The 13,812-nt window shown below is 43.3% G+C and overlaps 1 protein-coding gene across 2 annotated transcripts in view; it reads left to right on the forward strand.

Moving 5' to 3' along the window:
- The window catches only part of LOC118370979 (electrogenic aspartate/glutamate antiporter SLC25A13, mitochondrial-like), a 129,616-nt gene that overhangs the window by 9,557 nt on the left and 106,247 nt on the right, over positions 1 to 13,812 (forward strand). For both annotated transcript variants that reach the window (XM_052469944.1, XM_052469945.1), the window contains exons 4-5: positions 2,593 to 2,708; positions 4,978 to 5,117. In XM_052469944.1, the coding sequence (XP_052325904.1) occupies positions 2,593 to 2,708; positions 4,978 to 5,117 (256 nt within the window). The remainder of the gene's footprint in view (positions 1 to 2,592; positions 2,709 to 4,977; positions 5,118 to 13,812) is intronic.

Consider the following 13,812-nt stretch of genomic DNA (forward strand, 5'->3'; position numbering starts at 1 on the left):
TGGTCATACATATGGCAGGAGGTTAGGAAGTGTAGCTCAGTTTCCACCTCATTTTGTGGGCAGTGTGTACATAGCCTGCCTTCTCTTGAGAGCCAGGTCTGCCTACGGCGGCCTTTCTCAATAGCAAGGCTATGCTCACTGAGTCTGTACATAATCAAAGCTTTCCTTAAGTTTGGGTTAGTTACGGTGGTCAGATATTCTGCCACTGTGTCGTCTCTGTTTAGGGCCAAATAGCATTCTAGTTTGCTCAGTTTCTTTGTTAATTCTTTCCAATGTATCAAGTAATTATCTTTTTGTTTTCTCATGATTTGGTTGTGTTGCTGTCCTGGGGGGTCTGTTTGTGTCCCAGGATCAGCTTGCTTAGGGGTCTCTTCTCCAGGTTAATTTTTCTGTAGGTTAGGGCTTTGTTATGGAAGGTTTGGGAATCACTTCCTTTTAGGTGGTTGTAGAATTTATTGGCTCTTTTCTGGATTTTGATAATTAGCGGGCCTAATTCTGCTCTGCATGCATTATTTGGTGTTTTACGTTGTACACTGAGGATATTTTTGCAGAGTTCTGCATGCAGAGTCTGAATTTGGTGTTTCTCCCATTTTGTGAATTCTTGGTTGGTGAGCAGACTCCAGACCCCACAACCATGAAGGGCAATGAGTTCTATAACTGATGCAAGTATTTTTATCCATATCCTAATTGTTATGTTGAATTTTCTGTTCCTTTTGATGGCATAGAAGGCCCTTGCCTTGTCTCTCAGATCGTTCATAGCTTTGTGGAAGTTACCAGTGGCGCTGATGTTTAGGCTGAGGTATGCATAGCTTTGTGGAAGTTACCAGTGGCGCTGATGTTTAGGCTGAGGTATGCATAGCTCTGTGGAAGTTACCAGTGGCGCTGATGTTTAGGCTGAGGTATGCATAGCTTTGTGGAAGTTACCAGTGGCGCTGATGTTTAGGCTGAGGTATGCATAGCTTTGTGGAAGTTACCAGTGGCGCTGATGTTTAGGCTGAGGTATGCATAGCTTTGTGGAAGTTACCTGTGGCGCTGATGTTTAGGCCGAGGTATGCATAGCTTTGTGGAAGTTACCAGTGGCGCTGATGTTTAGGCTGAGGTATGCATAGCTTTGTGGAAGTTACCAGTGGCGCTGATGTTTAGGCCGAGGTATGCATAGCTTTGTGGAAGTTACCAGTGGCACTGATGTTTAGGCTGTGGTATGCATAGTTTTGTGGAAGTTACCAGTGGCGCTGATGTTTAGGCCGAGGTATGCATAGCTTTGTGGAAGTTACCAGTGGCGCTGATGTTTAGGCGAGGTATGCATAGCTTTGTGGAAGTTACCAGTGGCGCTGATGTTTAGGCCGAGGTATGCATAGCTTTGTGGAAGTTACCAGTGGCGCTGATGTTTAGGCCGAGGTATGCATAGCTTTGTGGAAGTTACCAGTGGCGCTGATGTTTAGGCCGAGGTATGCATAGCTTTGTGGAAGTTACCAGTGGCGCTGATGTTTAGGCTGAGGTATGCATAGCTTTGTGGAAGTTACCAGTGGCGCTGATGTTTAGGCTGAGGTATGCATAGCTTTGTGGAAGTTACCAGTGGCGCTGATGTTTAGGCCGAGGTATGCATAGCTTTGTGGAAGTTACCTGTGGCGCTGATGTTTAGGCCGAGGTATGCATAGCTTTTTGTGTGCAATAGGGCAACGGTGTCTAGATGGAATTTGTATTCGTGGTCCTGGGAACTGGACCTTTTTTGTCTTACTGAGATTTAGTGTCAGGACCCAGGTCTGACAGGATCTGTGCAGAAGATCTAGGTGCTGCTGTAGGCCTTCCTTGGTTGGGGACAGAAACACCAGATCATCAGCAAACAGTAGACATTTGACTTCAGATTCTAGTAGGGTGAGGCGGGTGCTGGAGGCTGTGCTAGTGGCCTTGCCAATTCGTTGATATCTAAATTGAAGAGAGTGGGGCTTAAGCTGCATCCCTGTTTTTTGCCAATTTTAACCACACTGTTGTTGTTTGTGTACATGGATTTTATAATATCGTATGTTTTACCCCCAACACCACTTTCCATCAATTTGTATAGCAGACCCTCATGCCAAATTGAGTCAAAGGTTTTTTGAAATCAACAAAGCATGAGAAGACTTTGCCTTTGTTTTGTTTGTTTGTTTGTCAATTATTGTGTGCAAGGTGAACACGTGGTCTGTCGTACGGTAATCTGGTAAAAAGCCTATTTGACATTTGCTCAGTACATTGTTTTCACTGAAGAAATGTACAAGTCTGCTATTAATGATAATGCAGAGGATTTTCCCAAGGTTGCTGTCGACCCATATCCTATGGTAGTTATCGGGGTCAAATTCGTCTCCACTTTTGTGAATTGGGGTGATTATTCCTTGGTTCCAAATATTGTCGAAGATGCCAGAGCTAAAGATGATGTTAAAGAGTTTAATTATAGCAGATTGGAATTTGTGGTCTGTATACTTTATCATTTCATTGAGGATACCATCAACACAACAGTCTCTCTCTCTCACTCTCTCTCCCTCTAATCTCTCTCTCTCTCTCTCTCTCTCTCTCTCTCTCTCTCTCTCTCTCTCTCTCTCTCTCTCTCTCCTTCAGGTTGATCTCCTTCCAGGAGTTTGTGGCTTTTGAGTCGGTCCTGTGTGCTCCAGATGCTCTCTACATGGTCGCCTTCCTGCTGTTTGACAAGACTGGCAAAGGAGCAGCCACCTACGGTACGTAACCTTCCCTCTGGTTTGATTGACAGCTCTATTTTAGCTCTAACCCTCTAATCCCCTGGTATGATTTGTGACATATAAGAGACCTGTGAGACCTGTGATATGCAGGTGACCGTTGAAGTACAAAGTGTTTACACTTACATTTACATTACATTTAAGTCATTTAGCAGACGCTCTTATCCAGAGCGACTTACAAATTATAGCTAGGCTTTTAATATGTAAGTGAAGGAAGAATTCTTAGTACACTGTGAGGTCTTTTATTTACTGAAAGTGAATTTCATTGGACATTTTGTTATTTTGGAAGAAGTTGATAATAAAATATGTTTTACTCTCTCAAAATGACAAAAAAATTATATTGTCACACATAACCATCAGAGTCAATGACAGTAACCTTAGCCCCTATGAAGGTGACAGTGTAAGCACCCCTATGGAGATGACAGGATGACAGATATTGGTTTTGGAAGGGTGGAGGGGTAGAGGGGGAGAAGACATGTCTGTCGGAGAGGAGGGGAGTGTGTATGTGATTGGCACCATTACCCAGAAGCCTCCGAGCCCAGAGGTTAGAAGAGGAGACATTTGTACGTGTTGCTCATTTCACATTTCCCTAATTGATTTAAACAACCCTAATTTTGCCTTCTGTAGGTGTGCCACATTAGCACATTAGGACTGATTTGAAATGCAGCACACATATCTTGGGCACAAACAGAGAGAAACTAAATTCCATTCTAATTGTTGCTCGTCGGCAGGGAGTAAGATCATTGTGGTTCATTATATATGCACATATGTTAATTTTCATATTTTAAAAGCTCAATTAGACTATTTATCTGTGGCTTGGTGTATCTGGTTTAGTAATTGAAAGGTCTGTTGTTTTTCTGCCTTCTGAAAGGTTAATGAATATAGCCTACCTGCATGCTACTGTGGCTACGCTAGGAGATGCAATAAGAAGTCAAATATTTCACATGCCCATACACTGCTGTCTGTACCTCATGTTCTGCTACCATTTTAACCTGTGTCTGAGATTATGGTCTTGTCAAAGTCACTTTATTGTGATCCATTCCATCATTTTCTCTTTTCTCTTTGCTTTTTCATTAGATGAAATGGCCTTCTCCATCTCAACCACTATAACAAGTCGCTCCTTTATAACTTATTAAAAGCATTCATTGCTGCGGCTTAGCTGCATTAAAGACAGTTTGTTTTTCAACATCAATGGCTTGTTCTGATTTCTTATTTATTTTCAGAACATTTTTGTACTCTCTTTTCTTGTTTGTTAGTAACCTGTGTAATTTATATTACGTGAACACGGAAAAACATATATTTTTACATGAAGGGATGAATACACTGTTATTTCTTAGTGTTTCATAAAAATACATCCATAATTTGTTGGAATAGAGTTCCACAAACCGTGACATGAATGCATGTTAAAATGGGATTGTACTGCAGCCAAAGAGATAAAAAAAGAGGATAAAAGGTTGCCTGGGTGTTGACAGGTCCATAAAGGCTGATAATATAAACGGCAGGTCTGGAATGGGGAATGGCACTGCAGTGTTACACTGTTGAGTAAATGCAGCATTTTTATTGCCTCATTAAAGTGTAAAACCTGCTGGAGCTGTCTTGTTCCAAAAGGTAGGCCCTGACTGGGGGGAAAATCACACTCCATATTTCTAGTGTGCGGCCCAAATCCCTCTCTCATTTCTCTTTAAGTTATTTATTCCCCTCTTAGTTACACTGATACATACTAGCAGGTTTGAAACAGGTTTCTGGTTTCGTGGCATAATAAGGAGCAGGTTCCTCTGGCTCTGTTTGTTTTGGTTTCTCTGATAAGGGTGTAATCATTTGGGCTGGTGTTCAGTGTCTCCCACCTACATTACCTCTATTGGCTGACACAGAATTTAAAAAGTGTGTAATCACATAGCTTCACATATTTTATAGCTACAGTATGCCTACAGTACTGTCTAATGCTTCCATCAGATGTCAATCCGTCATCGTTGTTGAGCCCTGTGGCTTCAGGAACCTGTAACTTTCATCGTTATAAACACATACTTTTCTAATATGAAATCTCTTAAAACCTGGTCAATGATCATTCCAATGACTTGATACAAAATAATACCTTTTGACATAATACACAACAATGTCCACCATGTCTGCAAGTAACCGAGTCTTGTGACGCAATGCTACAGCTAACCAGCCATCTACAGTAGTCTGTCAACATTGTCTGAATGAAAAGGGGACTGATTTCATTAAAGGTGCTCGTCTCGTCTCTCCTCAGAGGACGTGAAGCAGGTCTTCAGCCAAACTACAAACCATCAGCACATCCCCTTTAACTGGGACTCTGAGTTCATGCGGCTGCACTTCGGCATGGAGAGGACCAAGCACCTCAGCTATGGAGAGTTCACCCAGTTCCTCCTGGTGGGTTAAAATGCTCTATATCACCTTGCAGTCACATAGACTGTCTCTATCTCTCTTTCTTTCTTTCTCTTTCACAAATCTCTCTCTCTATTTTTTACTCTCTCTTTTTCTCTCTCTCTCTCTCTCTCTCTCTCTCTCTCTCTCTCTCTCTCTTTCTGTCTGAGCAAATTCTTTGTCCACGTCAATGTGTCTCTGTCAGTCAGATGTCCGTTTAAATATGCGTCTCCCTCGTTTACTCTCTGTCAATGTTTCTATCTCGCTCTCAATTTCATCCTCTCCATTCGCGTCCGACTTTGTCTATCTGTCTGTCAAGTCTTTTTCATTTTGCCTTCAGACCCTGTATATTAATTATTGTATGCAATGTTCTTCTGACAAAGTCAATGAAACCACATCAGTTTTCGTGTTTGACCTTTACTATAACCTCCTTGTCTGTATTCAGACTGTGTGTGATGCCGATGGTCTGTGTGTTTGTATTCAGGCTGTGTGTGATGCCGATGGTGTGTGTGTCTGTATTCAGGCTGTGTGTGATGCCGATGGTCTGTGTGTTTGTATTCAGGCTGTGTGTGATGCCGATGGTGTGTGTGTCTGTATTCAGGCTGTGTGTGATGCGGATGGTGTGTGTGTGTCTGTATTCAGGCTGTGTGTGATGCTGATGGTGTGTGTGTCTGTATTCAGGCTGTGTGTGATGCCGATGGTGTGTGTGTCTGTATTCAGGCTGTGTGTGATGCCGATGGCGTGTGTCTGTATTCAGGCTGTGTGTGATGCCGATGGTGTGTGTGTCTGTATTCAGACTGTGTGTGATGCCGATGGTGTGTGTCTGTATCCAGGTTGTGTGTGATGCCGATGGTGTGTGTGTCTGTATTCAGTGTGTGTGATACCCATGATGTGTGCGTGTCTGTATTCAGTGTGTGTGATGCCCACGATGTGTGTGTGTCTGTATTCAGTGTGTGTGATACCCATGATGTGTGCGTGTCTGTATTCAGTGTGTGTGATGCCCATGATGTGTGCGTGTCTGTATTCAGTGTGTGTGATGCCCATGATGTGTGCGTGTCTGTATTCAGCCTTGGCTTGATACACATTCTCAGGTTCCTCTACTTGGTCCTGTTTCCCCAAAACAACATATTAACCTGATTCTACTTGGTCCTGTTTCCCCAAAACAGCATATTAACCTGATTCTACTTGATTCTGTTTCCCCAACACAGCCAGCCATATTAAACTGATTCTACTTGGTCCTGTTTCCCCAACACAGCCAGCCATATTAAACTGATTCTACTTGGTCCTGTTTCCCCAACACAGCCAGCCATATTAAACTGATTCTACTTGATTCTGTTTCCCCAACACAGCCAGCCATATTAAACTGATTCTACTTGATTCTGTTTCCCCAACACAGCCAGCCATATTAAACTGATTCTACTTGATTCTGTTTCCCCAACACAGCCAGCCATATTAAACTGATTCTACTTGGTCCTGTTTCCCCAACACAGCCAGCCATATTAAACTGATTCTACTTGATTCTGTTTCCCCAACACAGCCAGCCATATTAAACTGATTCTACTTGATTCTGTTTCCCCAACACAGCCAGCCATATTAACCTGATTAGTCATCAATGAAACACTGAGGGTATATTTTAGAACATGCTGGAATTAGTTTTCCATTACAGTTAAGTGACGTAACCACCAACATAGACCTACTCCACCTACAGTGGGGAGAACAAGTATTTGATACACTGCCGATTTTGCAGGTTTTCCTACTTACAAAGCATGTAGAGGTCTGTCGTTTTTATCATAGGTACACTTCAACTGTGAGAGACGGAATCTAAAACTAAATCCAGAAAATCACATTGTATGATTTTTAAGTAATTCATTTGCATTTTATTGCATGACATAAGTATTTGATCACCAACCAGTAAGAATTCCGTCTCTCACCGACCTGTTAGTTTTTCTTTAAGAATCCCTCCTGTTCTCCACTCATTACCTGTATTAACTACACCTGTTTGAACTCGTTACCTGTATAAAAGAGACCTATCTACACACTCAATCAAACAGACTCCAACCTCTCCACAATGGCCAAGACCAGAGAGCTGTGTAAGGACATCAGGGTTAAAATTGTAGACCTGCACAAGGCTGGGATGGTCTACAGGACAATAGGCAAGCAGCTTGGTGAGAAGGCAACAACTGTTGGCGCAATTATTAGAAAACGGAAGAAGTTCAAGATGACGGTCAATCACCCTCGGTCTGGGGCTCCATGCAAGATCTCACCTCGTGGGGCATCAATGATCATGAGGAAGGTGAGGGATCAGCCCAGAACTACACGGCAGGACCTGGTCAATGACCTGAAGAGAGCTGGGACCACAGTTTCAAAGAAAACCATTAGTAACACACTACGCCGTCATGGATTAAAATCCTGCAGCGAGGCCTCCCGGGTGGCGCAGTGGTTAAGGGCGCTGTACTGCAGCGCCAGCTGTGCCATCAGAGTCCCTGGGTTCGCGCCCAGGCTCTGTCGTAACCGGCCGCGACCGGGAGGTCCGTGGGGCGACGCACAATTGGCCTAGCGTCGCCTGGGTTAGGGAGGGCTTGGTTGGTAGGGGTGTCCTTGTCTCATCGCGCACCAGCGACTCCTGTGGCGGGCTGGGTGCAGTGTGCGATAGCCAAGGTGGCCAGGTGCACGGTGTTTCCTCCGGCGCATTGGTGCGGCTGGCTTCCGGGTTGGATGCGCACTGTGTTAAGAAGCAGTGCGGCTTGGTTGGGTTGTGTATCGGAGGACGCATGACTTTCAACCTTCGTCTCTCCCGAGCCCGTACGGGAGTTGTAGCGATGAGACAAGATAGTAGCTACTACAACAATTGGATACCACGAAATTGGGGAGAAAAAGGGGTAAAATTCCAAAAAATAAAAAATCCTGCAGCGCACGCAAGGTCCCCCTGCTCAAGCCAGCGCATTTCCAGGCCCAGCTGAAGTTTGCCAATGACCATCTGGATGATCCAGTTGAGGAATGGGAGAAGGTTGTGTGGTCTGATGAGACAAAAATAGAGATTTTTGGTCTAAACTCCACTCGCCGTGTTTGGAGGAAGAAGAAGGATGAGTGCAGACCCAAGAACACCATCCCAAACGTGAAGCATGGAGGTGGAAACATCATTCTTTGGGGATGCTTTTCTGCAAAGGGGACAGGATGACTGCACTGTATTGAGGGGAGGATGGATGGGGCCATGTATTGCGAGATCTTGGCCAACAACCTCCTTCCCACAGTAAGAGCATTGAAGATGGGTCGTGGCTGCGTCTTCCAGCATGACAACGACCTGAAACACACAGCCAGGGCACCTAAGGAGTGGCTCCGTAAGAAGCATCTCAAGGTCCTGGAGTGGCCTTGCCAGTCTCCCAGACCTGAACCCAATAGAACATTTTTGCAGGGAGCTGAAAGTCCGCATTGCCCAGCAACAGCCCTGAAACCTGAAGGATCTGGAGAAGGTCTGTATGGAGGAGTGGGCCAAAATCCCTGTGGCAGTGTGTGCAAACCTGGTCAAGAACTACAGGAAACGTATGATGTCTGTAATTGCAAACAAAGGTTTCTGTACCAAATATTAAGTTCTGCTTTTCTGATGTATCAAATACTTATGTCATGCAATAAAATGTAAATTAATTACTTAAAAATCATACAATGGGATTTTCTGGATTTTTGTTTTAGATTCCGTCTCTCACAGTTGAAGTGTACCTATGATAAAAATTACAGACCTCTATATGCTTTGTAAGTAGGAAAACCTGCAAAATCGACAGTGTATCAAATACTTGTTCTCCCCACTGTATACCCTTCTATCCAAAACAGGGTACATTTTCTCCTCTGTAGTATAATCTGTGCTGCTGCCGCATTCCTTCTGTATTTGTGGTGTGCGAGCCATTTTCCAATATGATGTCTAGACGTGAAATCAGTGGAGAGGGCGAGTGGAGGAGAGGGAGAGTGGGGGGTCGGCCGTGCCAAGTTTTCATCTACACTCACTATATCTGAATGAGCTTTCTATGTTACACTTAACTTGGACCAGATGGGCTACACACTGTGAAGAACACACTGATATTGTGTAAGTGTGTGTGTGTGTGTGCGTGTGTGCGTGTGTTAATGTGCGTGTGTGTGTGTGTGTGTGTGTGTGTTAATGTGCGTGTGTCTGTGTCTGTGTGAGGTGCAGCCAGTTAGAGTAGAGAATGTATTTTGCATTCATGGCTTGCCCAGTTCCACTCCACTGGTTTCCAATACTTCATACCAGGAGTACAGCAGTAATGCTCATAGCTCAACTATGAAATACACATTTCCTATTTCACTCACTTCATTTAGTCAATTTATTTAATTCAGGGCTTGTGATTGAAGTGTGTTCTCGGTAGTAGAGGAGAACAGTGCTGTTATGAACCCACTGAGACCTGAGTGAAGATCTTTAAGACTTTAACAAACTATTATTCATATTCCTCAATTATTTGACAACACTGCTATTTGAAAAGACTATAAATTATGTTCCTGTTTGTGTTGTGAATGGTAAAGATAATACAGATTGAAGTAATGTATCTCACTGTTAATCACCGGAAAATGTAATATGCTTCTCATACAACACGCACTGTAAATAATGAGGTTAGTTTTCAGTGGTTTTCTCTATGGGGTTTCTCATCCTTATACTTTGTGTTTACATGTGTGTTGTATTCATCCATAATGATGACGGGCCAGATGCAAACAAGATGGGATTATCCCGGAAAACGTTTGCACTGCAAATTTCTCATAAGGGCTCTCTCGCCAATTACTGTCACTGTGGAAGCCAGAGATTCTCCAGAATTACTTGATGTGCGTCTATTTAGGGCATAGAGTGTGATTTGGGATGCAGACATTCTTTTTACCCTCTTGTGTCGTGGATGCCAACTAAGGGCTGAGTGACTTCACATTGTTGTGTACATAGCGTGGTTTGGTGATGTATGCCATGCGTAGAGGTGGCACATGGTAGCCAATAGCTATGTCAGATGTGCTGGCTGGCACACTGAACATGGATGGAGGGCATTAAAGTGGCTTTGTTATGTTATGTCTGAGCTTTTTAAAGCTACAGTCCACAATTTGGGTTGTGTTTTCAATGGTAATTTCAACGCTCGGAACCAGAGGAAACAGTTTGAGGGAATCTATTTCTCCTGCAGGTATTCCATTATTTAAAGACCTTAAACAGCGGGAAAGACGCCAACGCCTCTCGTATTGAAACCCAAAACAGAGGTGGCTCGTCAAATGTTTTTTATTCCATCCAATCCAGAGACAATTGAAGTGAATGTAAATGCCGTGGTAGTCTGGGTATTGGTCGTTCATCTCTCCTCCTGAAATGAAAACCATGTCTCTAAAACACTCACAGTTGTAATAAGTTACGTTTTAACAGGCTAAAAGTGGCTAAACCCGTAAACTGCTACATTCTGGGCCGCAATTGTTCTGTTGTTCCATGTGGTTGTGGCAGGCAGCTCCTAACTCTGCTTAGTGTTGTCTTGCTCCAGTCTCTGTAGCGCAGGGATATTTTTCCCACCCTTCTCTTCTTTTGACTATACTGCTCCAGCTCTCTTTTCATGTGATGTTTTTCTCTGTGGTAGTCCCCCCCCACCCCCCAATTTGAACCTATTCATCAGAATGTTAAAAAAAAAATCTGATTATGAAAATGTCTCTTTCACAAGTTATTTATGTTTATTTGCAATATGTTCCTTTGGATGGCTTCCATTTTGGACCTCCTCAGTACATTTAGTATAACCACCCCTAATGATGATTTTCCTAATTGATCGTTAAATGGCGGTAGGTAGCTGACGAGCTCATATGCAGAAAGTGTTATTGACACCCTGCTCTCACAGAAACCTGTTTTGCGGATCACACCTCTTTTGGGAGAAATGTCAATAGCAATTCTCCCCCTTTCTATTAAGCTTTTTGTAGGTGTCAATCTCCTGAGAGTGTTCTCTGGGGTTGGTGAGTGTAGCCGGAGGCCTGTTATGTTATCAGCCTCTAAATGTCAGTCACAAACACTTAGACGCAGGAATACATGCTAACAGATTTTGAAGTGCAGTACTTTTTGAATATTGTGTTGCAGGCTATTCTTATGATAAAGAATGGTAGAGAGGAAGTCCCAAAATCCATATGAATGTATTATTCAATAATATCTCCAATTGACTCAAATAAAGTCAGTAAGTAGCATATGTGTATTGTAGTTTTACAGTTGTTTGAATTTTGGTATTTGTAGTATGAGCCATGACAAAGCGGTATTGTGTTTGAGGTTTGTTTACAGTGTGTCTCACCAGACGTGTGGTCACAGGTAGTGATAATGGCTTTTAATTTCAAAGCCCCACAGGAGTCTTCCCATGAGCCTGTCTGTTGTCTCTGTGGACCACAGAGGAGGAAGCTGCCGTGCCGTGTGTGTATGTGTGTGTGTGTGTTGTGAAATAGTGACCACTTAGGTGATTAGCCAGTCAGTTTGTGTGTGTGTATCCCCTGGAGTGCCTTAATGGGGGATTTGGGCTGGTGAGAGAAACACAAGAGTCACCCCACAGCAGCAGAGTGAGGAGAGGAGAGGAGAGGGGAGAGGAGAGAGGAGAGGAGAGGAGAGAGGAAAGGAGAGAGGAGAGGAAAGGAGAGAGGAGAGGAGAGGAGAGAGGAGAGAAGAGAGGAAAGGAGAGGGGAGAGAGGAAAGGAGAGAGGAGAGGAAAGGAAGGGAGAGAGGATTTCCGACTGTTATGAAAACTTGAAATCGGCCCCAATTAATCGGCCATTCCGTTTAATCGGTCGACCTCTACTTTCAACACGGCACTGTCATAAGATGGCACCTTTCCAACAAGCCAGTTTGCCCTGCTAGAGCTGCCCTGGTCAACTGTAAGTGCTGTTATAGTAAAGTGGAAAAGTCTCGGAGCAAGAAAGGCTCAGTCTCGAAGTGGTAGACCACACAAGCTCACAGAACAGGGCCCCTGACTGCTGAAGCCGTCTGTCCTTGGTTGCAGCACTCCCTACCAAGTTTTAAACTACCCCTGGAAGCAACGTCAGCACAATGGATGTTCGTCAGGAGCTTCATAAAATTGATTTTCATGGCCGAGCAGCCGCACACAAGCCTAATATCACCATGCACAACGCCAAGCTTTGGCTGGAGTGGTGTAAAGCTCGCCGGCATTGGACTCTGGAACAGTGGAAACGTGTTCTCTGGAGTGATGAATCACGCTTCACCATCTGGCAGGCTGACAGACAAATATGGGTTTGGTGGATGCCAGGAGAAAGCTTCCTGTCCCAGTGCATAGTGCCAACTGTAAAGTTTGGTGGAAGAGGAATAATGTTCTGTGGCTGTTTTTCATGGTTCGGGTTAGGCCCCTTCGTTCCATTGAAGGGAAATCTTAACTAGAGGTCGACCAATTATAATTTTTCAACGCTGATACCGATTATTGGAGGACCAAAAAAGCCCATACCGATTAATCGGCCCATTTTTATTCATTTATTTGTAATAATGACAATTACAACAATACTGAATTAACACTTATTTTAACTTAATAAAATACATCAATAAAATCAATTTAGCCTCAAGTAAATAATGAAACATGTTCAATTTGGTTTTAAAAATGCAAAAACAAAGTGTTGGAGAAGAAAGTAAAAGTGCAATATGTGCTATGTAAGAAAGCTAACGTTTCAGTTCCTTGCTCAGAACATAATGAAAGCTGGTGGTTCCTTTTAACATGAGTCTTCAATATTCCCAGGTAAGAAGTTTTAGGTTGTAGTTATTATAGGAATTATAGGAATATTTCCCTCTATACCATTTGTATTCCATATATCTTTGACTATTGGATGTTCTTATAGGCACTTTAGTATTGCCAGTGTAACAGTATAGCTTCCGTCCCTCTCCTCGCTCCTCCCTGGGCTCAAACCAGCAACACAACGACAACAGCCACCATTGAAGCAGCGTTACCCATGCAGAGCAAGGGGAACAACTACTACAAGGCTCAGAGCGAGTGACGTTTGAAACCCTATTAGTGCGCGCTAACAAGCTAGCCATTTCACTTCGGCTACACCAGCCTCATCTCGGCAGTTGATAGGCTTGAAGTCATAAACAGCGCAATGCTTGACGCACAAGGAAGAGCTGCTGGCAATGAATGTTTACGCGCCTGCTTCTGCCTACCACCGCTAAGTCCGATACTTAGATACTTGTATACTCAGTCAGATTATAAGCAACACAGGACACGCAAGATAATATCTAGTAACATCAACCATGTGTAGTTAACTAGTGATTATGATTGATTGTTTTTTGTAAGATAAGTTTAATGCTAGCTAGTAACTTACCTTGGCTTACTGCATTTGCGTAACAGGCAGTCTCCTTGTGGAGTGCAACGAGAGAGAGGCAGGTTGTTATTGCGTTGGACTAGTTAATTGTAAGGTTGCAAGAGCTGACAAGGTGAAAATCTGTCGTTCTGCCCCTGAAAGAGGCAGTTAACCCACCGTTCCTAGGCCATAATTGAAAATAAGAATGTGTTCTTAACTGACTTGCCTAGTTAAATAAAGGTATATAAATAAAATAAAAATATTATTATAATTCTTTTTTTAATTGGCAAATCGGTGCCCAAAAATACCGATTTCCGATTGTTATGAAAACTTGAAATCGGCCCTAATTAATCGGCCATTCCGATTAATCAGTCGACCTCTAATCTTAACGCTGTAGCATACAATGACATTGTAGACA

This window comes from Oncorhynchus keta, chromosome 19, assembly GCF_023373465.1.
Source record: "Oncorhynchus keta strain PuntledgeMale-10-30-2019 chromosome 19, Oket_V2, whole genome shotgun sequence".
Taxonomy (NCBI): domain Eukaryota; kingdom Metazoa; phylum Chordata; class Actinopteri; order Salmoniformes; family Salmonidae; genus Oncorhynchus; species Oncorhynchus keta.